We start from the raw sequence: 25,783 nt of genomic DNA, 5'->3' as shown, positions 1-25,783 counted from the left end.
ATTGTGTAGGCTGTAAGCCCCTTTAAGGATTTATTATTATTATTTTTTTTTATTAGAATTTTTAGTGAACAGTTGGCACTTAGCATATAATACATGATACAGTGATACCAGTTATAATCCAAGAGAAATACAGTTATAACATAGGATTCTGTGTGACAGTTTTAACTGCCTCAACCCCTCCGTGTCTCGTGAGTGGAACAGAGTGTAGGAGTGCCCGCCTCAGTGTAGTATTTAAGTCAGTCACTGTTGTCTGATTCTTGTTCCGGCGGGGGAGGTTCACATATATCCCCCGGTAGTGATTCCACTTGCCCCAGACTCGCTCCCATTTCTTTGGGCAGCCTGTGTGTATGTAGACAGGTTTCTCCGTTACCATTGTGAGGTCCATGTCTCAACACCATTGCAAGGATTTATTACTTTAATTGCAAGACATGTCACAACCATAGCACAAGCGACGTGCAGGCAAAACCTAAAAAGGGGCTTCATTAGCATTTATAGGCAACATTTCTTTGAGACATTTCTACGGCGGCCACAAGGATTTCAGTATACCCATTTACTTAATACTATTAAATAGACATACAATCAAGAGGAGAGGCTCAGGTGGGACAACGTGTACTTTTGCATCTACTCAATACACAGCACTGCTGCACTATAGTGTGATACCACTTTAATCATTTCACCACATGTACATCTAGCAGTGATTCACGCTGCCAAAACAATATAGGTTACTTAACTGTAACAATAGATTTGCAGCTCAAAGCTTCTCTAGATTCACTTGACCACTCACCTCGCTGTAGAAGGAGGGGAGTTGATGCAAAAAATAAATATATGAAATCTGAAGATGTTGGCTACTGCTGGGGCAATTTGGCCTTCTGCTCTATGTCATAGGGCGGCCCTGTTTAGCTCTGCCTTTAGTTCACGGCCGCAATGAAAAACTTTTAGCGTTACATACAGTTTCAAGCCCTAACTACTAGATTGCGGAATAATGCACCATATGTAGATCTGAAGGAGCTTCAAGCCACAAGACAAATTTTACAGGTAAGTAACCCGGTTCTTTTTTTACTGTTGGAGCACACAGAATATGTAATGGATTTGAAACACATTCCTGATGTCTTAGTTTGACCATTAAAGAATACTAGTCAGTGTGGACACAGGCCGTAAAAATGTAGCACTGTATTGACAATATTCACATCTAATGTGTTCATCTCTATGTTGTTCAAGTTCTGTTTCTTGTTTGGTCTTTCTACATCCATCCAAAAATCTTTTAAGGTGTCTCACTACAGAATCCTTAGATCTCCCCATATCCGGATACCTCAGTCTTACCCTCCCACCTTTGAGGTCCTCAGTCATCCTAGTTTGGTTAGCCTTGATTCCCTTCTCTGTTCAGTCCTCCACTCTCTTCTGCTCCTCTATTCCACTTCAAAATTCATGTCAATCTACCCTTCTACTCTCTTAAATCTCCCCTACAGAACCTTTTTCTCAGAGTTGGCATTTTAGGATGACCTCCCTGAGGGATGGGTGAAAACAGATCAGTTAGCTAATATGCATCAAAATCAAAATGGGAGCATTGGAAAGGGGGGTATCTCTCGGATATATCGTACTTTAATCAACAACACTCCCACCTCGTTGGACAGACTGAAAGAACAATGGGTAGACTGGATAGGGCCACTGGATGAGGTGGATTGGCGCGACGCGCTCATGGCGCCTAAAACCATTACCTCCTCCGCTAAGCTTAGACTCATCCAATTATACTACTTGCACATCGCTTATCTCACTCCGGTACGCCTTCATCGAACGGGCCTTCGCTCTGATGCGTCCTGCGCTAGGTGTGGCCAGGCCCCAGCATATTTTTTTCACGTGGTCTGGACCTGTCCCCGGCTGGCAGCTTTCTGGAGAGCCATTGGGGGGGAACTTACAGTTGTTTTGGGGTGGACAGTGCTTCACGACCCACGACACTCATTACTGGGAAAAACAGACGGGCCAGACGGGTCCCGGAACGATAAGACCTTTTTTAACACAGCAATGATAGTTGCCAAGCGCGAGATAGAGGCAGCATGGATTTGTTCTGATCCACCAGCTCTGGGAAAGTGGCGTAAAGGAGTGGACTGGTGCGCGACACAGGAGAAGGCTTTATACACGGCGCGCGGATGCCCCAAGAAATACCTAAGGGTGTGGGGTAAATGGCTGGGTGCTGTTGGGGGAAATTAATGATGCTTCCAATTTTCCTGTGATTGTATTCCCCGAGGGGTGCCAAATTGGGGTTACGGGGGTTTTTTGAAGATGTAAATGAATATCTGCTATCCGTGATTTTGCTGAACTGTTTGTAAGTGTTTAAAATCAATAAAATGTGATTATCAAAATGGGAGCATTAGTAGTAGATGTGCAGATAGCCTGCTGACTGTTCCTGTTGCATGTCTGTGATTTGTGAATGCTGAGCAGTCCCATTTCTTTTAAAGAAGGATGTTTTATGTACAAAAGTAAGGGTAGCATTCTACCCCCACTGTCCAAAAAATCTTACCTCTTTTCTAATTTGGTGTTTTATGTTTTCAGGATTGTGGTTGCCAGGCTCAATGGCTCGCTGGATTTCTTTTCAATGGAAACACTGAAGTCATTCAATCATCTGCAGTATCGAGGTAAGGTGGGATGTGGGAAAGGTATGGGTTTTCAAGGAGAAATTGCATTGATGTTGCTTGTAATGGTTTACCAGTGGCTCGGTTGGATTGATTTATCACTTATGGTCCCACTTTGAGAGTACGCGTGCATAATCCACAAAGCTCCTATTTAATTGAGCCTCAAATGACACTTCAATCACAATGCTTGGCCAGCACTTTACATAAATTACACTAACGTTGATGGGAGGATGCTTGCAAAAAGTCTAACCGCTGGCAGTCACTTGAGATAGCATTACAAAACATCATTTTTCACCCAGTGTACCACTCTAGACAAAGGCCCACCTTATGCGAATCATTACTGACCTTGCTCATCATGGGAGCAGTCCAACCTGAACTGCCAGATGAAAAATGTCCAGACCTAGCTTCCTTGCTTACTGTGCCATAATATCCAATCTAGCACACTGAAGAGGCCTACCTAACTAGGCTGAAACCAGTCTGTGGTTGCTTGTATTCCCTTCTGGAGGGCATGCCTTCTGACAGTTTGGAATGGACTGTTTTCATGAGGAGCAGGGTCACACGTGTTTACATAAGCTAAATATGCTAACGGGAAGTGTAACGTTACAAGCAAAACCCAGAACAAGGCACAGTTCGGCACATTTTATTCAAACCCACAACATTATGTGCATGATGTCTCAGGAAATCAGATACTGTCTCTTCTTCCATCAGCCTTAATTTACTGTGTAAAGAACATTAACATTTTGCTTCCAGCAGTGAAAAGTGACTATAGACGAGGTGATCATGCTTAGATTTCTCTTTAGGGATGGTGTATGTAGATGAATTGGACTAAGGAGGGTTTTGAGGGTGCTTTAGAGTTAGATGGAATTCTGGGTAATGTTATGGTTTTATGATTGACTGTGGGCATGGTATGCGAGATGGGATATATTCTGGGGTATGTATGTAAATTGGTGGAAGATGGGGTAGAAAAGACGGGCTGTGGAGAGATCAAATTTGCACTTGGAAGTATCTCGGATGGTACCATCAAGTACAATATTACATTTTTGAGCAGGTGAAACTCTACAGAAGATGATGGGAACTGGTTAGACTGAGGAATGTGGTGACAGCTATATTATACTGTATATCTGTGTAAAACTAGGGAATGCTGTGGAAGCAAGGATAGAGGGAGTGTGCTGTGTGTTAGGTTAGACACAGGGGAGAGGGACTAGGTTAGTTTTCCGACATGTGGTGTGTATTGTAAAGCATTAGGTCATTGTAAACAAAGAATTAATTGCTAAATCATAACTCTTTCCAAGGCCCGGCCCTGCCCTCTTAACAGCCTTTATTCACTTTACGCCTCTGTTTCTTTGTTTTTGAAGACGGATTTACAGTCCGTACTTTTTAATTTACATCATCATGTTACTTTCCAGCTACCTCAGTGGTTGATCTTTCACTCATAACAGTTGGTTTGTGACAGTTCTCATCTGTAGAATACCCTTTGGGGAATGTGAGGTAAAGTTTGCCAGAAAGACCAGTCTTTGTTTTACAAGTTGGAAAAATCAGATAGCACTCTGCATGACTGACAAAGCTTCTCCAGTCCTGTCATGCAGCACTTATTTAAACCAGATCATTCTCTGTCAATTTATGTATCCTGTTTTCTCTGGTAACAGATACAGTTTCTGCTAGCAAATCATCTTTAAAAACCTAGGATCCTCCAAGGTCAACTAGATGTCTACTACTTGCCCAGTTTAAGATTCAGGAAAAATTGACATGGCTGCGACCCGTTCTGTTTTGAAAGACTGGAGTGTTCCAGACGTAGTATCTTTGGAGGCAGAAAGTACTTTGAAAACAATCCCTTTACAAAGTTGCTTCTTCATCACTGCAAACACAATGAGATGATGGACAGAGCACTGAAACTTTTCAGACACTCACCCCCAGTCACAGATCTGGGTTGAATCTGTCATCATTCTTTAGCTCACTTCGCCACCTCAGTTCAGACCCAGCTATATGCAAATCAGCCTTGACCCTGTGCCTCATGGGAACAGTCCAGCCTAAACTGCCAAGCCAAGTCTTCCCTGAAGCAGAAACAAGCATCCCGGGACCGGTTTCTGGGTAACACCCTTCATCAGCCAGGCTAGCTTGAATCCAGTGGGAAAGTGAGCAAGGGACCCATGTCTGGGCATACCCTGCATCACTGGCCTTTAACAAGGTTGAATACTCTAAAATCATTTCCCTCAAAAAATAGGTTCAAGGTTTGTTTTCCTTATGTAACATCATTCAAACGACTTCTATTCCTGGGCCTTATTAAAGAAAACCTCAAGCAAGCAACATAGCAAGTAGTGAAAGACTTGTAAACAGCTCTCTCATTTCCATGGCATCCAAAAGGCAGTCTGAGGCTTTATCTATTCCAAGTTTGTTAACTGGTAGTTTTTGGCATTGAGGTTACACTGAAGTTGTCCACATCACAAACTATTGCCCAAATGAAGAAGTGCTTCAGGAAGGACCTTTGAAGATGCTGGCCTGGGCAGGTGAAGATTCTCTTCTGTTATGACAAGATTCTTGCACCCTTTTCCTCTCACTGAGAGGAGATTTAAAGATGACACTCTCGTTTGCAATCATGGGCCGCAGTGGGTTCTTGTAATTCCAAGCTAGTATAGAAATGGTCCCAAAATGTATTTCTGAAGATAAAGGTGCCAAAGGTCAAAACTATATTGCTTAAAGCACCATTTGGGGTCCTGCACTGCAATTTCCGCTGACTTGCACTAATGTTCCAGAAATGTAAACCTTGGAACATTCTATGCAAAAAGATATATTGTCTGGCAAATAGGCATTATATCTGTATCCTCTGTCACACATCCCCAATGGGGGGACTCCCCCACTTCTATTAGCTGCTTTATTATAACACAATGCACCAGAAGAATGCATATATGAAAAAGTTAACCTTTCACCATCCAATTATTTTATATTAAAGGCCTCAAAAACATGAGATAGAGCATCCATACACCACACTTTACAGCTCACAAACTGACTAGGTATCCAGATCTTCAACATCCTGCAAGTCTTTGGGTTTCACGTTCAGTTCAGTTCCTTTTTCTCCACGGGCATATAAAAAAGTTCCTACATTTTGATGTGAAAGACAGGCCTATTCCTATGACAGGTCTACCATTCAGCATCAGTCAGCAACTTAAGCATACAAGAAGTGTTGACAGAGCTCGGGCACTAACCTACAGTTATAGGACAGGGGAGTATTCCTTTAATTGTACTACTGACCATCATTAGTGAACTCATCCACCTCCATCGTCCTCCGTCAATCTGCATCTGCTTATCAACACAAGAATTCTCCACGGTGGACCAGAAATCTGTCAAGAATTAACTTTGACCCAGTATTTGGAGAACATATCATTGAATAGATATTTTAATCTGCCATGGGCTGCCTAAACAGTACTTTGTATCTCCTAAATAACTAAGGCCAGAGGTATCGGTCTTCTGACTTCGAGTGTGTAGAGAACCTCTGTGCATAAGCTATCACAAACCAGATCTTCTCCACAAAAGTCTGTCAGTGCATCGCGAAAAGTTGGGTGGAGGTTTGACCACCTCCCTGTAATTTACTTTCTCCAGTATTGACGGTCCTTGTGGATCATCCACATGTAGCTTTTTCTTTCCACATTACATGTTTTGCAGGATCTGAAAAGACCTTTCCTAACTATCAGACATAGCAGCTTTAGCTACACCTTCATCTCTATAGGAGAAAAACTGAGCAGAGCTCAGGGAGAGACCCATCACACGACATGCGGCAGAAAATCTCTGTTGGGAGTGTTCTAGAGGGTGCAATGGCCTGATTGGTTATAGTTCAAGTTTGATCCTTTAAAAAAGAAAAAGGTAATAGATAAGCTATTGAATTTACTTGTCATTGCCATTATAGCCTATGATGCTGATGCATACTGCTTTACTATAGGACCATGGGACTCCCACTTCGTCGACGGAAAATGATTCAAGCATGTAAACCTATTAAAGATACCAATTCAGGAGAACTGCAGTTACAGGTAGGTATCTTATTTTATTCTGTTGCCGGCTTGCCACCCTTGCAATGCTTGTCTTTCTGCCACCTCAGTAAACGTTACCTATTACTTCGCCACATCTTTTGCCTCTGTAGATGTAAGGGCAGACATCCTCAACATAATCTCCCTCATTTACAACTTCGGATTGCGAGTCAGTGGTGCAGTGGGTGCTGCATTGTTAAACACTCCTAACTCGCTCATTCCTGCAGTTTTGGTATCTAAATATTACCCTTTGCACATCTGCCTCATCATTTGGGCCAGGATAGGATCTAGGACCCATGCCCCACACTGCAATCCATATCCTTGTTCACGGTCTGATTGAGAGCCCGGGAAAGCTATGCTTTCCTCCCTATCTATCTGGTAATTTACCCTTACTTCCTGCTGCTTCCCAAAAAAAACTGTGGCGTTCAACTTAACAGTACCTCACTCCTACTAGGTCGCCCTGCATACTTGCGCAACCAACTGAATAGCCTCATCTTGCCCTCAGATAAAAATAAACTTTACCCCTTATCAATGAGGGGTTTTCACTCTTGGATCTATTTCTATCCCCATTGAATCTGATTCACCATTGCCACACAGTGGACAAAAGTAAAAAAAAAAATCCTCTTACAAAGTTCCTGAACACGTCTCTGGCTAGCGTTGTTTGCGTACCCAGTGTTAACTTTGCATTAAAAATGCAACATAAATGCATATACCTTTGAATTAGGCTAAAGTGCCTCATCTTACTCTACAGAAAACTAACAGCTTTGTCTGTACATCAAACTAAAATAAATAGCACCTGCCAATTGAATTGGGACATTAAAATAAATGGACCCACTCCGTTGGCCACAGAGCAGTGAAAACAACATCTTCTGATGGGTACTTCTACCTGCAGAGTCCTTACCTGTTGAATATCTCCCGGTATCTCACTGTATCTGGAAACTTTTCTTAGTTCTCCTATGCCATGAGGAGTTGCTGGCTCCATTTTGACGCTGGAGATGGTGCAGTAGTGACTTTACTGGAGCCATATAGCACCCACCTCGATGCACTGACATCAGTTCCCTAATTTTCCACTCCCTTCAGCATGAATCTAAAGCTGCTCTGTTTCTGTTTTTCCCATGTTTCAGAGTATTTCTCCAAAAATTATTTAGTGCAGTGCTAGAGATGTACATTGGGCAGATGTTCATTCCAGACACTCATTAAGCCACCATTAGTCGCATGGTGTGAGAGCATTACTCCAGGTCGTGCAGCAGATGCAGCCTCATTTACGCCAAGGCCATCAAAGATGATGGGGCTAAACTTTTTATGGCCTGGGCCTCTGACACGTGTTTTGCTCGATGCTGTGTGAGGTCCGACTCCATGACTTGTTACTCCATTTCCTCAAAATCATCAATAGAGGAGGATGCATTAGAAAAAGATAAAGCACGACCACAACTCCTGACAAAGCAATTCAGTGTTATCTCGACATACTCCGCCTCCTGCAGGGACATCCTCTTACCCACAGGTTGTTGATACCACTGCATCCGAGGAGCCAATTTCTGCGACAACAGCAACTCCGGTGCCCACAGCATGTCCTGTTTTCGGCCTGCCGCCAAATTTCCAGAGTCAATCCAGCTCAATTTCTCTGTGCCGTTCAAGCAGGCTGCAGTCCTGTGTGGTGCGCTTGTGGTCTCCAGTGTTTCTTTTCAGACTCAGTTTGGTTTTCCATCAGTGGGCCCACCCTCTGTTCCCCTCCACAAATGCCTCTGTTGTAATCTTTCTTAACATCATGCCCTTTACTGGTGACTTGTCCACAAATTCCGATGCTTGCCTCAGAGATGTTGCCGACAACCTTTCCAGTGCCACCAAAACAGTAGGCATCTCGGGTGCCGGCTCCTCCACAGGAACATTCAGAGACCAAGCAATCCCCAGAGGTTCAGAAGGTAGGCTCAGAGATTGGCACAGGAGGCCTGGCATAATGAACTTCCAGTGCCATACTATTATTGGCAGTCTATGGAGGGCTTATTCAGAATGAATCTTTAACCTATCCAAATGGTGTATCCTGTTATCCATGATGATGATCACAGCAGCGAATCAGCAAATCATGCCTCCACCATCCCTTTAACAAGGCCCCTTCTTGAACCTATCTAAGCGGCATAGGACATGCCCATCTTGGACGTAAATTGTCTGATTGCCAGGTGTATAGACCTGCCCCGGGGAATCACACTTTCTTTTAATCTCACCAGAATGTCTGTTGGCTTTATCTTGCCCAAAGCATAATCCTGGCGCCTTCCCCCCACAGAGTCCAAAAATCTAGAGCCTGTTAAATAGAAACATTTCTCAGTCTGCAGCTTGGCTCTCAGTTCAATAAATGTCACCTGCCTGTTCACCAGATACACAAATGCCCTATGGGAGATGATGAACTTGGTGGACCCAAGTCTTCTGGATCATCAAAAGGATCATGTTGCTGAAGTAGTGATAGAGTGTAAAGATACCTCACGTCACATCATCCGAGCAGGCCTGGTTTGGTGGATTCCTCCATAGCCCTGAGGAGGCATGTATGGCTCTGACCCACCAGGCTCTCTGGTGATGTACAGGTGAGTTTCATGGATATGCCATTAGACATGGTGTGCCTGTTCAGGGACAAGACTGAAGACTATAAAGTAGAAAGGGAACCCCCTAATATTCACAAAATAGGTTGCGGGACAGGAGAAATTAATCAAATTGAAGAACAGAAAACCGGCCTGACTAAAATTATTTTTTCTGTAAACTCAATACCTGTGTACTTTGTTATACCATGATACCACAGGGCCAATAAAAGAAACCCTGAATGTATACAGCCTTAGTATTTTAGATTTCGGACGTAGGTACAGATGTATAATGCACACAGATTAATATATACATTTCGGATTATTTAAGTTGCAACAAAAACGGTATACATATTTCAGCAGCATTTCATGAGAAGTTCATTTGAATGTAGATTCTATGTTCTACCCCTCAACGAAATTTGAAAATGAAAAACCCATCATTCATTCACTCTCATACACGTACATACTCCCACACACCCATTATAATAAAACTCAAAATATAAAAAAGTGTCTATACAAGTTTAAAAGATATGCCAAGTTATGCCAACAAAACAGAACTTGAGAGTGAGTACTTCGTATTTCACAGTCACTGGACTGATTAAGGCTCAGATTCTGGCATTCCAACAGGATTCTCCCCTGATGCTTGCTCACTAGTCCCTTCCATCAGACAATCGGCCTTGGATCCTGTAGTAGGAGGTGCTGCCCTGCTGCAAAAAGGAGCAGTGGAGAGGTCCCAGAGCAGGATATTGCGCTGGGGTGCTATTCTTGGTATATCTGGTTTACAAAAAGGACAGCGATCTTCATCTGATCCTATACTTCAGTATCTTGAACGTCTCCTGCACAAGGCAAAGTTCAGGTGCTGCTCCGATCTCATGTTGTTCTGGTGCTGAAAGTGGAAGATTAGATGGTGTCTCTAGACATGCAGGATGTGTATTTCCTCTAACTGGTCCTGCAGTCCCACCGGAGGTACCTGCGTTTTATGATAGGGTCCACTTACTACCAGGTTGCAGTCCTTCCCGTTCGGACTAAACTTGACATCTAGGTTTTTCACCAAGGCGATATTGGTGGTTGCAGCACATCTGAGGAAGGGACCACATTGTTTTCATTTCTAGAAAACAGGCAGATCAAGGCCAGCTTTCTACGAATGGCGTCGGAGCACCTGCAGGCACCAGTTTCTCTGCTGATCAACTTGGGCCTTTTCCATCTATTGCCCAAGTCAAACATAAAGCCCTCTGTGCAGTTCATAGGGACAGTATTGGATAGAACATCTTGAGAGGCTTCCCTCCTCAAAGGATCCAGGACATTCAGGCTATGATTCCTGGGTTTTTGAGGTGGAGGAGGTGGGCTCAAGTGCCTATCTGCTTATGTCTGAAGGCTACACTATCTCCTGGGACGCAGCAACATAACTGAGCTAGAGGAGTACCTGCCTTAAGGGATGTCCTTTTACTCTCCCCTAATGGTGATCACTGTGTTGGTGAATACATCAACCTTAGGGTGGGACGTGTTGCACATCTGGAGGAGCTAGAGATCTGATAGAGACTTCTAGCTGCAGATTCCTTACCTTAGAATATTCCCAAGACGTCACACTGGATCCGGAAAATCTTGAGCACTACTCCCCCACCGGCTGGTGGCATCAAACGGCTCTGCATTGTGGGCGTCATCCATACTGGATGTAACGTGCACTGTGCCTATATAGGTGCCATCCCTTCGCACTTAAATCAGTTCCTTTCTTACCGTGCCAACAGTGCTGATTCAAAAGAGCTACCTCAGTAGTTATTTTTACTGCATTTTTCAACATTTTGTTGATTTTTTTCAAATATGTTTGCTCCCATTGTGCTTAAGGATGTCCCTTAAAACCCTATGGAGCCTACCACAGTTAAACGTCTGGTTTGCTTGTGGTTTCTGAAGTCGGACGATGACTCCAGGGCTTGTCCGGGCTACCATACCATGTATCCTAAAGCAATTCGGTAGCGGGAGTTGAAGCTTCATGTGATCGACATCAGGGAACTCCATACCGCTCCTGGTTCTGGACGTGTAAAAGGTCCTGGACCTGCTCTTGGAGTCATTTCCATTAGTTGTTGTTGTGGTCGAAGTAATCGTCCCACAAACACATGAAGGCCAAGAAATCGAAGTGCTTTTTGACTACACCAGCCGATCCAAGTCAACAACAGAGGCGCGGGAACCCTGCCATAAACCTAAGCTCTTCTCCCACACTCCACCCTTGGAGCTGGAGTCTGGGTCCGCTCTGCACCTCCCTGAATTTCCAGATGCCGGCGCAACCGCAGCCTAACTCTGAGTTTTATAAGGTTATGCACCTCATATTTGGATGACCGCACCCCTCTCGAGTACCTTCAGGCCCACGGGTTTGGGAGGTGCCTCGACTGAGTTTCTTCCGGCAAATTCTCTCTTAGTGCCAGTTGGGCTCTCTTTATCGTAACTGACTCAGGTTGCCAATCCACAACCTTCGCCAGAGTTTGGTCCTGCTGCACTGTTCCTGGCACCACCTATGCTTTTTGGCGGCCCCAACCCCATAGTCATTCCCGACATCGATAAGAAGCTGGATCGGAGCTGACGGGAACTAGACCATCCTAGTTGGAGACAGTGCCTCCTTTCTTTGATCGGTCCTGTGGGGGGGTATGACTAGGGTGGATCTGATGATCCCTATGGCTACCCTTATCCCTGTGAAGAAACTTTAGCCAAAAATAGTTGGAATGAGGACCTGGATTATGTCAGTGGTCTGGACACCTTGCCAGACACTGGACTGATCTCATCTCCTAGTGTGGCAATGGAGGACAGGGGCTTCTTTGCTATGGTGGTGTAAAGGGCAGCTGAGGTCTTCAACAGCGTTCTACCCTCAGTAGAAGTCAGAACCAAAGTCTTGATGGTGGGGCTTCAACTGGCGGTGGGTGTTCCATACAAAGCTCCTCTTGCCCTTTAATGAAGCCCTCCTTGATGACGTGCTCTGAACCTGGGCTAAGCCCTGCAGGGGCACTCCTGTGCACAGAACAATTGCAGGTTTCCATCGTCCCGCTCCCGGGGATCCAGCTTTTCTCACCCAGCATCCCACTCCTGAGAGCCTGGTAGTCCAGACCTCAACCTCCAAGGTGAATTCTGGCACTGTCCTTTCCACTCCACCGTATCGGGAATCGAAGAGGCTGGATACTTTTGGGAAGAGGATTCTCCAGTATTCAGTCTTTCATAGATTCACATGCTTGTATCTTCCCTGTCGTCATGGTGGGAGTCTCACGGTAACAGAATGACCACAGCAGTACTAGAAAAAACTGCATATCAAAATCCCATAGGGAATCATATTATTTGGTAACCAAACCTCATCATTATTTGGTCCAAAACTCAGTCAATCAGCTGCCAGCCCTGACATCACACTCCCCAGCAGAGCCATCCTACCTCAGATTTCCAACCGCCTTCGTGTGAGGAGTCGTCTCCCTGAGCCTTGCTCAGTTTTGTTCCCGAGTGAACTTTTGACCTTTTTCAACTGAAAGTTCTTTCTTCTGGATTTGAGGTACTGTGTTTTATATTTTGCTTACTATGGCTGAAAGCTCTAAAAAGAGGCTCTTCAGGCCCTGCAGATCCTGTGGGAAACCTAGACTGTATTCTGAAGGTCCCCACAAGGACTGCTTGTATTGTCTTCACCCTAAACATGTGCCTAAGGTCTGCAAGCATTGCAGAACCTTTTCTGCAAAAACCCTACGGGACAGGGAGGCACGGTTACTGTTGTGGCTTCAAAATAAGAAGGTCACTTCAGATTCTGACTCTGAAGAGGAAATTAAATCTTAATCATCTAAAATGAGGACATCTTCTGCTTCTGAGGAGAAAGTAGAGCTTAAAAAGCAGAAAACGAAAGACAGAGGCTTCTTAGTCTTCTCTTCCTCATACTCCTCTTAAAAAATCTTCAGGGTCTAGAGAGGTATCTTCAGCTCGGTCGACGAAGACTGGGGCGTCGCCGGCATTGATTTCAATGAAAACGTCAACAGCTCCGTCGACGATGACTCTGTCGGCGACTATCATATCGACGACGACAGCTGCGTCGACGACTAAGACATCGTCGTCAAAGAAAGGCTCGTCGACGACCCCGTCGACGGGGAGGCCGGTTATGACCTCGTCGACGACTCCATCGTCAGCGACCTCGACGACGACTCCGTCGACGACCACCTCGTTGACGATAATTTGTATGTCCTCGTCAACGAGAACTCCGTCGACGGGAGCTCCGTCGACGGCATCTTTTAAATCTCCCAAAGCAAAGACAACAATATCATTAAAGTGTATTCCGTCGTCGACGCGCTCGTCGACGATGAAGAAATATTTCGATTTTACCGGCTGGATAAAGATTTCTCCGCTTCCTCCATCTAATCTGCTGGAATTGCAGTCAGAAGATGAAGAGTCATCAGGAGTAGCATATAGTCCTTCTCAACTTCAGATAAAGAGTCAGGAAACAGATGATGAAGAATATCAGGAGGTTCAGGAAGTATTCTCTTTCCAGGATCGTCCAGTGCAAGAGTCAAAAAGATATGAGCCTTTTCAGCAGTCATATGACTACGAGGATGAGGAAGAAGCTCAACCTGATATGAGAAAAGAAACTATCTCAATGCCAATTTCTCTAGTGACTGACTTACGTCTCATGATTAACGACTATTATTGACTTTTTCCTGAGGCTAACACACAAACCTCGAAAACTTCATCTACTCCTACTCAAATTCAACCACCTCAACCCCCTCCCAATATTTTAACTCAAAAGATTCAATCTCCTCCTGTTGTTACAATTAGGGATGATTTGGAGGAGAGTGATGCAGATCAACCAGAAGAAGGGGAACTTCTTCAGGACAATCAGGTTGGGATAGAATGGGATCAGTACATTCTACCTACTACGCCGTCTCCATCACCATCGCCAGCAAACTCTCCGCCACAAGATATTGGAGGTTTCCATGACATTATGGAAAAAGCATCGAGAAGATTTGAGCTTCCACTTCCGGTACAAGAAGCTGAGTTTTTTTCTCTACGATTTCAAAGAGGATTCACGGAAGTCCATTAGATCCATTTCAATTATTGATCACATTTGGGACGAGGGGTTAAAAATAATGAGAAATCCGGCTTCGGTTGCTGCCTCGGTACCCAGGATAGAGGAAAAAATATAGAGCCCCAGAATCTTTTCCTGCTTGTTTAATTGGACATCCGCGGCCGGAATCTGTAGTGATGCAAGCCGCTCAAAGACACTCCAAAAATCCAGTTTCCACTTCTGCAGCTCCTCCGGATAAGAATGGAAGGCGAATGGATGGTGCGGGGAAGCGTTTTTCTGTGATGGCAGCGTCCTCCATTAAAGCTGCAAATGCGTTAGCTCTTATTAGTAGATATAATAGGCAGATGTGGTCAGATATAGCACCTTTGTTGGCCCATCTACCAGAGGATAAAAAGGAAGAAGCGGCTGCCATTTTACAAGATGGGGCTAGGGCGGCTTCTGAATCCATAGATATTGCGATGGATTTGTCTTTGGTGGCATTCAGGCAAATGGCGGGTGCAGTGGCCCTCCGAAGGCTAGGATGGCTTAAAGCCACTTCTTTTAGACCAGAAGTCCAAGCAAAAATAGTGGACATGCCGTTTGACGGAGAGAATCTCTTTGGAAAACATATAGATGATGCCCTCCAAAGTATCAAAGCTGACACTGACACAGCACGTGCGTTGGGGTCTCTTCAGCAGGGCAGGTTCCAGTCCTTTCGGAAAAGATGATCTAGAGGATAATATAATCAAACATCTTCTTACCAATCCAATAGATACCAGCCATACAATCAGCAGGGGTATCGCCAATTTTCAAATAGTCAACAGTTTCGATCCTCAAACACATATCAGCAGCAGTCCAGAGGGAGGTCTTCTGCGAGAGGTAAATCGCAACAATCTAATAGACGACAGTGACTCTGTCAAAGGGCCCGCCACATCTTCAAACGTCAAGAATCATTACCTCTCTTCCTTTTATCAGGCTTGGCTGTCGATAACAAGAGACAGATGGGTATTGGACGTGATTCAACAAGGCCATACCCTGGAGTTCATACAAAAGCCTCCAAATCATCCTCCTATACGCAGGAAGCAAGAAGACCTATCAGCCCTCAAGGCGGAAATGTTATCCCTTCTACAAAAGGAAGCAATAGAAGAGGTTCCGCGCCTTCAACGAGGGAAAGGCTTTTATTCGCATTTCTTCTTAATAAAGAAAAAAGACACATCAAATTGGAGGCAGGTAATGGACCTGAGAGGTGTAAACAAATTCATCAAAAAGAAATCTTTTCAAATGTTATCCCTGCAGGAAATACTCCTTCTCTGCAAGGGAGATTATTTGGCATCCCTGGAACTTTTAGATGCTTATTTTCACATCCCAATTCATATAAATCACAGAAAGTTTCTTCGTTTTATAGTGGCGGGGCGCCATTACCAGTTCAGAGTATTGCCTTTCGGTCTGAAGTCGGTGCCAAGGGTCTTTACAAAATGTATGGCGCCAGTAGCGGCACATCTAAGACTTCAAGGTCACTAGATTTTCCCTTATCTAGACGATTGGCTCATAAAAGGTACTTCGTTCAGGGAAACCCAGCGCTCTCTGCAATGTTGCATGGACCTCTTCAGTCGTCTGGGTCTGAGGATCAATCTAGAAAAGTTGCACCTCATGCCATCGCAGTCCCTTTCTGGGAGCTATAATTCGCACAAAGGAAGCGAAAGCTGATCCCTCAGAGGAGCGTATTCAAAAAATCATAAGCCTGGCGTCGCATATGCAAATAAAAAAGTGCGTTTCAGTGAGAATCTACAAATCATTGCTGGGGATGATGTCTTCCTGTATCCCCCTACTTCCCAAATGCAGACTTCACATGAGGCCTCTTCAAGAGCTCCTAGACAAACAATGGATTCAATCTCAAGGGTCCTTCATGCCTCCACCATCCCTTTAACAAGGCCCCTTCTTGAACCTATCTAAGCGGCATAGGACATGCCCATCTTGGACGTAAATTGTCTGATTGCCAGGTGTATAGACCTGCCCCGGGGAATCACACTTTCTTTTAATCTCACCAGAATGTCTGTTGGCTTTATCTTGCCCAAAGCATAATCCTGGCGCCTTCCCCCCACAGAGTCCAAAAATCTAGAGCCTGTTAAATAGAAACATTTCTCAGTCTGCAGCTTGGCTCTCAGTTCAATAAATGTCACCTGCCTGTTCACCAGATACACAAATGCCCTATGGGAGATGATGAACTTGGTGGACCCAAGTCTTCTGGATCATCAAAAGGATCATGTTGCTGAAGTAGTGATAGAGTGTAAAGATACCTCACGTCACATCATCCGAGCAGGCCTGGTTTGGTGGATTCCTCCATAGCCCTGAGGAGGCATGTATGGCTCTGACCCACCAGGCTCTCTGGTGATGTACAGGTGAGTTTCATGGATATGCCATTAGACATGGTGTGCCTGTTCAGGGACAAGACTGAAGACTATAAAGTAGAAAGGGAACCCCCTAATATTCACAAAATAGGTTGCGGGACAGGAGAAATTAATCAAATTGAAGAACAGAAAACCGGCCTGACTAAAATTATTTTTTCTGTAAACTCAATACCTGTGTACTTTGTTATACCATGATACCACAGGGCCAATAAAAGAAACCCTGAATGTATACAGCCTTAGTATTTTAGATTTCGGACGTAGGTACAGATGTATAATGCACACAGATTAATATATACATTTCGGATTATTTAAGTTGCAACAAAAACGGTATACATATTTCAGCAGCATTTCATGAGAAGTTCATTTGAATGTAGATTCTATGTTCTACCCCTCAACGAAATTTGAAAATGAAAAACCCATCATTCATTCACTCTCATACACGTACATACTCCCACACACCCATTATAATAAAACTCAAAATATAAAAAAGTGTCTATACAAGTTTAAAAGATATGCCAAGTTATGCCAACAAAACAGAACTTGAGAGTGAGTACTTCGTATTTCACAGTCACTGGACTGATTAAGGCTCAGATTCTGGCATTCCAACAGGATTCTCCCCTGATGCTTGCTCACTAGTCCCTTCCATCAGACAATCGGCCTTGGATCCTGTAGTAGGAGGTGCTGCCCTGCTGCAAAAAGGAGCAGTGGAGAGGTCCCAGAGCAGGATATTGCGCTGGGGTGCTATTCTTGGTATATCTGGTTTACAAAAAGGACAGCGATCTTCATCTGATCCTATACTTCAGTATCTTGAACGTCTCCTGCACAAGGCAAAGTTCAGGTGCTGCTCCGATCTCATGTTGTTCTGGTGCTGAAAGTGGAAGATTAGATGGTGTCTCTAGACATGCAGGATGTGTATTTCCTCTAACTGGTCCTGCAGTCCCACCGGAGGTACCTGCGTTTTATGATAGGGTCCACTTACTACCAGGTTGCAGTCCTTCCCGTTCGGACTAAACTTGACATCTAGGTTTTTCACCAAGGCGATATTGGTGGTTGCAGCACATCTGAGGAAGGGACCACATTGTTTTCATTTCTAGAAAACAGGCAGATCAAGGCCAGCTTTCTACGAATGGCGTCGGAGCACCTGCAGGCACCAGTTTCTCTGCTGATCAACTTGGGCCTTTTCCATCTATTGCCCAAGTCAAACATAAAGCCCTCTGTGCAGTTCATAGGGACAGTATTGGATAGAACATCTTGAGAGGCTTCCCTCCTCAAAGGATCCAGGACATTCAGGCTATGATTCCTGGGTTTTTGAGGTGGAGGAGGTGGGCTCAAGTGCCTATCTGCTTATGTCTGAAGGCTACACTATCTCCTGGGACGCAGCAACATAACTGAGCTAGAGGAGTACCTGCCTTAAGGGATGTCCTTTTACTCTCCCCTAATGGTGATCACTGTGTTGGTGAATACATCAACCTTAGGGTGGGACGTGTTGCACATCTGGAGGAGCTAGAGATCTGATAGAGACTTCTAGCTGCAGATTCCTTACCTTAGAATATTCCCAAGACGTCACACTGGATCCGGAAAATCTTGAGCACTACTCCCCCACCGGCTGGTGGCATCAAACGGCTCTGCATTGTGGGCGTCATCCATACTGGATGTAACGTGCACTGTGCCTATATAGGTGCCATCCCTTCGCACTTAAATCAGTTCCTTTCTTACCGTGCCAACAGTGCTGATTCAAAAGAGCTACCTCAGTAGTTATTTTTACTGCATTTTTCAACATTTTGTTGATTTTTTTCAAATATGTTTGCTCCCATTGTGCTTAAGGATGTCCCTTAAAACCCTATGGAGCCTACCACAGTTAAACGTCTGGTTTGCTTGTGGTTTCTGAAGTCGGACGATGACTCCAGGGCTTGTCCGGGCTACCATACCATGTATCCTAAAGCAATTCGGTAGCGGGAGTTGAAGCTTCATGTGATCGACATCAGGGAACTCCATACCGCTCCTGGTTCTGGACGTGTAAAAGGTCCTGGACCTGCTCTTGGAGTCATTTCCATTAGTTGTTGTTGTGGTCGAAGTAATCGTCCCACAAACACATGAAGGCCAAGAAATCGAAGTGCTTTTTGACTACACCAGCCGATCCAAGTCAACAACAGAGGCGCGGGAACCCTGCCATAAACCTAAGCTCTTCTCCCACACTCCACCCTTGGAGCTGGAGTCTGGGTCCGCTCTGCACCTCCCTGAATTTCCAGATGCCGGCGCAACCGCAGCCTAACTCTGAGTTTTATAAGGTTATGCACCTCATATTTGGATGACCGCACCCCTCTCGAGTACCTTCAGGCCCACGGGTTTGGGAGGTGCCTCGACTGAGTTTCTTCCGGCAAATTCTCTCTTAGTGCCAGTTGGGCTCTCTTTATCGTAACTGACTCAGGTTGCCAATCCACAACCTTCGCCAGAGTTTGGTCCTGCTGCACTGTTCCTGGCACCACCTATGCTTTTTGGCGGCCCCAACCCCATAGTCATTCCCGACATCGATAAGAAGCTGGATCGGAGCTGACGGGAACTAGACCATCCTAGTTGGAGACAGTGCCTCCTTTCTTTGATCGGTCCTGTGGGGGGGTATGACTAGGGTGGATCTGATGATCCCTATGGCTACCCTTATCCCTGTGAAGAAACTTTAGCCAAAAATAGTTGGAATGAGGACCTGGATTATGTCAGTGGTCTGGACACCTTGCCAGACACTGGACTGATCTCATCTCCTAGTGTGGCAATGGAGGACAGGGGCTTCTTTGCTATGGTGGTGTAAAGGGCAGCTGAGGTCTTCAACAGCGTTCTACCCTCAGTAGAAGTCAGAACCAAAGTCTTGATGGTGGGGCTTCAACTGGCGGTGGGTGTTCCATACAAAGCTCCTCTTGCCCTTTAATGAAGCCCTCCTTGATGACGTGCTCTGAACCTGGGCTAAGCCCTGCAGGGGCACTCCTGTGCACAGAACAATTGCAGGTTTCCATCGTCCCGCTCCCGGGGATCCAGCTTTTCTCACCCAGCATCCCACTCCTGAGAGCCTGGTAGTCCAGACCTCAACCTCCAAGGTGAATTCTGGCACTGTCCTTTCCACTCCACCGTATCGGGAATCGAAGAGGCTGGATACTTTTGGGAAGAGGATTCTCCAGTATTCAGTCTTTCATAGATTCACATGCTTGTATCTTCCCTGTCGTCATGGTGGGAGTCTCACGGTAACAGAATGACCACAGCAGTACTAGAAAAAACTGCATATCAAAATCCCATAGGGAATCATATTATTTGGTAACCAAACCTCATCATTATTTGGTCCAAAACTCAGTCAATCAGCTGCCAGCCCTGACATCACACTCCCCAGCAGAGCCATCCTACCTCAGATTTCCAACCGCCTTCGTGTGAGGAGTCGTCTCCCTGAGCCTTGCTCAGTTTTGTTCCCGAGTGAACTTTTGACCTTTTTCAACTGAAAGTTCTTTCTTCTGGATTTGAGGTACTGTGTTTTATATTTTGCTTACTATGGCTGAAAGCTCTAAAAAGAGGCTCTTCAGGCCCTGCAGATCCTGTGGGAAACCTAGACTGTATTCTGAAGGTCCCCACAAGGACTGCTTGTATTGTCTTCACCCTAAACATGTGCCTAAGGTCTGCAAGCATTGCAGAACCTTTTCTGCAAAAACCCTACGGGACAGGGAGGCACGGTTACTGTTGTGGCTTCAAAATAAGAAGGTCACTTCAGATTCTGACTCTGAAGAGGAAATTAAATCTTAATCATCTAAAATGAGGACATCTTCTGCTTCTGAGGAGAAAGTAGAGCTTAAAAAGCAGAAAACGAAAGACAGAGGCTTCTTAGTCTTCTCTTCCTCATACTCCTCTTAAAAAATCTTCAGGGTCTAGAGAGGTATCTTCAGCTCGGTCGACGAAGACTGGGGCGTCGCCGGCATTGATTTCAATGAAAACGTCAACAGCTCCGTCGACGATGACTCTGTCGGCGACTATCATATCGACGACGACAGCTGCGTCGACGACTAAGACATCGTCGTCAAAGAAAGGCTCGTCGACGACCCCGTCGACGGGGAGGCCGGTTATGACCTCGTCGACGACTCCATCGTCAGCGACCTCGACGACGACTCCGTCGACGACCACCTCGTTGACGATAATTTGTATGTCCTCGTCAACGAGAACTCCGTCGACGGGAGCTCCGTCGACGGCATCTTTTAAATCTCCCAAAGCAAAGACAACAATATCATTAAAGTGTATTCCGTCGTCGACGCGCTCGTCGACGATGAAGAAATATTTCGATTTTACCGGCTGGATAAAGATTTCTCCGCTTCCTCCATCTAATCTGCTGGAATTGCAGTCAGAAGATGAAGAGTCATCAGGAGTAGCATATAGTCCTTCTCAACTTCAGATAAAGAGTCAGGAAACAGATGATGAAGAATATCAGGAGGTTCAGGAAGTATTCTCTTTCCAGGATCGTCCAGTGCAAGAGTCAAAAAGATATGAGCCTTTTCAGCAGTCATATGACTACGAGGATGAGGAAGAAGCTCAACCTGATATGAGAAAAGAAACTATCTCAATGCCAATTTCTCTAGTGACTGACTTACGTCTCATGATTAACGACTATTATTGACTTTTTCCTGAGGCTAACACACAAACCTCGAAAACTTCATCTACTCCTACTCAAATTCAACCACCTCAACCCCCTCCCAATATTTTAACTCAAAAGATTCAATCTCCTCCTGTTGTTACAATTAGGGATGATTTGGAGGAGAGTGATGCAGATCAACCAGAAGAAGGGGAACTTCTTCAGGACAATCAGGTTGGGATAGAATGGGATCAGTACATTCTACCTACTACGCCGTCTCCATCACCATCGCCAGCAAACTCTCCGCCACAAGATATTGGAGGTTTCCATGACATTATGGAAAAAGCATCGAGAAGATTTGAGCTTCCACTTCCGGTACAAGAAGCTGAGTTTTTTTCTCTACGATTTCAAAGAGGATTCACGGAAGTCCATTAGATCCATTTCAATTATTGATCACATTTGGGACGAGGGGTTAAAAATAATGAGAAATCCGGCTTCGGTTGCTGCCTCGGTACCCAGGATAGAGGAAAAAATATAGAGCCCCAGAATCTTTTCCTGCTTGTTTAATTGGACATCCGCGGCCGGAATCTGTAGTGATGCAAGCCGCTCAAAGACACTCCAAAAATCCAGTTTCCACTTCTGCAGCTCCTCCGGATAAGAATGGAAGGCGAATGGATGGTGCGGGGAAGCGTTTTTCTGTGATGGCAGCGTCCTCCATTAAAGCTGCAAATGCGTTAGCTCTTATTAGTAGATATAATAGGCAGATGTGGTCAGATATAGCACCTTTGTTGGCCCATCTACCAGAGGATAAAAAGGAAGAAGCGGCTGCCATTTTACAAGATGGGGCTAGGGCGGCTTCTGAATCCATAGATATTGCGATGGATTTGTCTTTGGTGGCATTCAGGCAAATGGCGGGTGCAGTGGCCCTCCGAAGGCTAGGATGGCTTAAAGCCACTTCTTTTAGACCAGAAGTCCAAGCAAAAATAGTGGACATGCCGTTTGACGGAGAGAATCTCTTTGGAAAACATATAGATGATGCCCTCCAAAGTATCAAAGCTGACACTGACACAGCACGTGCGTTGGGGTCTCTTCAGCAGGGCAGGTTCCAGTCCTTTCGGAAAAGATGATCTAGAGGATAATATAATCAAACATCTTCTTACCAATCCAATAGATACCAGCCATACAATCAGCAGGGGTATCGCCAATTTTCAAATAGTCAACAGTTTCGATCCTCAAACACATATCAGCAGCAGTCCAGAGGGAGGTCTTCTGCGAGAGGTAAATCGCAACAATCTAATAGACGACAGTGACTCTGTCAAAGGGCCCGCCACATCTTCAAACGTCAAGAATCATTACCTCTCTTCCTTTTATCAGGCTTGGCTGTCGATAACAAGAGACAGATGGGTATTGGACGTGATTCAACAAGGCCATACCCTGGAGTTCATACAAAAGCCTCCAAATCATCCTCCTATACGCAGGAAGCAAGAAGACCTATCAGCCCTCAAGGCGGAAATGTTATCCCTTCTACAAAAGGAAGCAATAGAAGAGGTTCCGCGCCTTCAACGAGGGAAAGGCTTTTATTCGCATTTCTTCTTAATAAAGAAAAAAGACACATCAAATTGGAGGCAGGTAATGGACCTGAGAGGTGTAAACAAATTCATCAAAAAGAAATCTTTTCAAATGTTATCCCTGCAGGAAATACTCCTTCTCTGCAAGGGAGATTATTTGGCATCCCTGGAACTTTTAGATGCTTATTTTCACATCCCAATTCATATAAATCACAGAAAGTTTCTTCGTTTTATAGTGGCGGGGCGCCATTACCAGTTCAGAGTATTGCCTTTCGGTCTGAAGTCGGTGCCAAGGGTCTTTACAAAATGTATGGCGCCAGTAGCGGCACATCTAAGACTTCAAGGTCACTAGATTTTCCCTTATCTAGACGATTGGCTCATAAAAGGTACTTCGTTCAGGGAAACCCAGCGCTCTCTGCAATGTTGCATGGACCTCTTCAGTCGTCTGGGTCTGAGGATCAATCTAGAAAAGTTGCACCTCATGCCATCGCAGTCCCTTTCTGGGAGCTATAATTCGCACAAAGGAAGCGAAAGCTGATCCCTCAGAGGAGCGTATTCAAAAAATCATAAGCCTGGCGTCGCATATGCAAATAAAAAAGTGCGTTTCAGTGAGAATCTACAAATCATTGCTGGGGATGATGTCTTCCTGTATCCCCCTACTTCCCAAATGCAGACTTCACATGAGGCCTCTTCAAGAGCTCCTAGACAAACAATGGATTCAATCTCAAGGGTCCTTCATGCCTCCACCATCCCTTTAACAAGGCCCCTTCTTGAACCTATCTAAGCGGCATAGGACATGCCCATCTTGGACGTAAATTGTCTGATTGCCAGGTGTATAGACCTGCCCCGGGGAATCACACTTTCTTTTAATCTCACCAGAATGTCTGTTGGCTTTATCTTGCCCAAAGCATAATCCTGGCGCCTTCCCCCCACAGAGTCCAAAAATCTAGAGCCTGTTAAATAGAAACATTTCTCAGTCTGCAGCTTGGCTCTCAGTTCAATAAATGTCACCTGCCTGTTCACCAGATACACAAATGCCCTATGGGAGATGATGAACTTGGTGGACCCAAGTCTTCTGGATCATCAAAAGGATCATGTTGCTGAAGTAGTGATAGAGTGTAAAGATACCTCACGTCACATCATCCGAGCAGGCCTGGTTTGGTGGATTCCTCCATAGCCCTGAGGAGGCATGTATGGCTCTGACCCACCAGGCTCTCTGGTGATGTACAGGTGAGTTTCATGGATATGCCATTAGACATGGTGTGCCTGTTCAGGGACAAGACTGAAGACTATAAAGTAGAAAGGGAACCCCCTAATATTCACAAAATAGGTTGCGGGACAGGAGAAATTAATCAAATTGAAGAACAGAAAACCGGCCTGACTAAAATTATTTTTTCTGTAAACTCAATACCTGTGTACTTTGTTATACCATGATACCACAGGGCCAATAAAAGAAACCCTGAATGTATACAGCCTTAGTATTTTAGATTTCGGACGTAGGTACAGATGTATAATGCACACAGATTAATATATACATTTCGGATTATTTAAGTTGCAACAAAAACGGTATACATATTTCAGCAGCATTTCATGAGAAGTTCATTTGAATGTAGATTCTATGTTCTACCCCTCAACGAAATTTGAAAATGAAAAACCCATCATTCATTCACTCTCATACACGTACATACTCCCACACACCCATTATAATAAAACTCAAAATATAAAAAAGTGTCTATACAAGTTTAAAAGATATGCCAAGTTATGCCAACAAAACAGAACTTGAGAGTGAGTACTTCGTATTTCACAGTCACTGGACTGATTAAGGCTCAGATTCTGGCATTCCAACAGGATTCTCCCCTGATGCTTGCTCACTAGTCCCTTCCATCAGACAATCGGCCTTGGATCCTGTAGTAGGAGGTGCTGCCCTGCTGCAAAAAGGAGCAGTGGAGAGGTCCCAGAGCAGGATATTGCGCTGGGGTGCTATTCTTGGTATATCTGGTTTACAAAAAGGACAGCGATCTTCATCTGATCCTATACTTCAGTATCTTGAACGTCTCCTGCACAAGGCAAAGTTCAGGTGCTGCTCCGATCTCATGTTGTTCTGGTGCTGAAAGTGGAAGATTAGATGGTGTCTCTAGACATGCAGGATGTGTATTTCCTCTAACTGGTCCTGCAGTCCCACCGGAGGTACCTGCGTTTTATGATAGGGTCCACTTACTACCAGGTTGCAGTCCTTCCCGTTCGGACTAAACTTGACATCTAGGTTTTTCACCAAGGCGATATTGGTGGTTGCAGCACATCTGAGGAAGGGACCACATTGTTTTCATTTCTAGAAAACAGGCAGATCAAGGCCAGCTTTCTACGAATGGCGTCGGAGCACCTGCAGGCACCAGTTTCTCTGCTGATCAACTTGGGCCTTTTCCATCTATTGCCCAAGTCAAACATAAAGCCCTCTGTGCAGTTCATAGGGACAGTATTGGACAGAACATCTTGAGAGCCTTCCCTCCTCAAAGGATCCAGGACATTCAGGCTATGATTCCTGGGTTTTTGAGGTGGAGGAGGTGGGCTCAAGTGCCTATCTGCTTATGTCTGAAGGCTACACTATCTCCTGGGACGCAGCAACATATCTGAGCTAGAGGAGTACCTGCCTTAAGGGATGTCCTTTTACTCTCCCCTAATGGGGATCACTGTGTTGGTGAATACATCAACCTTAGGGTGGGACGTGTTGCACATCTGGAGGAGCTAGAGATCTGATAGAGACTTCTAGCTGCAGATTCCTTACCTTAGAATATTCCCAAGACGTCACACTGGATCCGGAAAATCTTGAGCACTACTCCCCCACCGGCTGGTGGCATCAAACGGCTCTGCATTGTGGGCGTCATCCATACTGGATGTAACGTGCACTGTGCCTATATAGGTGCCATCCCTTCGCACTTAAATCAGTTCCTTTCTTACCGTGCCAACAGTGCTGATTCAAAAGAGCTACCTCAGTAGT

General features: G+C 45.0%; 1 protein-coding gene across 3 annotated transcripts in view; it reads left to right on the top strand.

The window, feature by feature from the left end:
* The window catches only part of SCAP (SREBF chaperone), a 654,188-nt gene that overhangs the window by 567,097 nt on the left and 61,308 nt on the right, over positions 1-25,783 (top strand). For all 3 annotated transcript variants that reach the window (XM_085628619.1, XM_085628621.1, XM_085628620.1), the window contains exon 19: positions 2,548-2,630. In XM_085628619.1, the coding sequence (XP_085484745.1) occupies positions 2,548-2,630 (83 nt within the window). The remainder of the gene's footprint in view (positions 1-2,547; positions 2,631-25,783) is intronic.

The sequence above is a fragment of the Triturus cristatus genome, chromosome 10, assembly GCF_964204655.1.
Source record: "Triturus cristatus chromosome 10, aTriCri1.1, whole genome shotgun sequence".
Lineage (NCBI taxonomy): Eukaryota > Metazoa > Chordata > Amphibia > Caudata > Salamandridae > Triturus > Triturus cristatus.
Note: the sequence above shows the minus strand (reverse complement) of the source record. Positions and strands in the feature narration are given on the sequence as shown.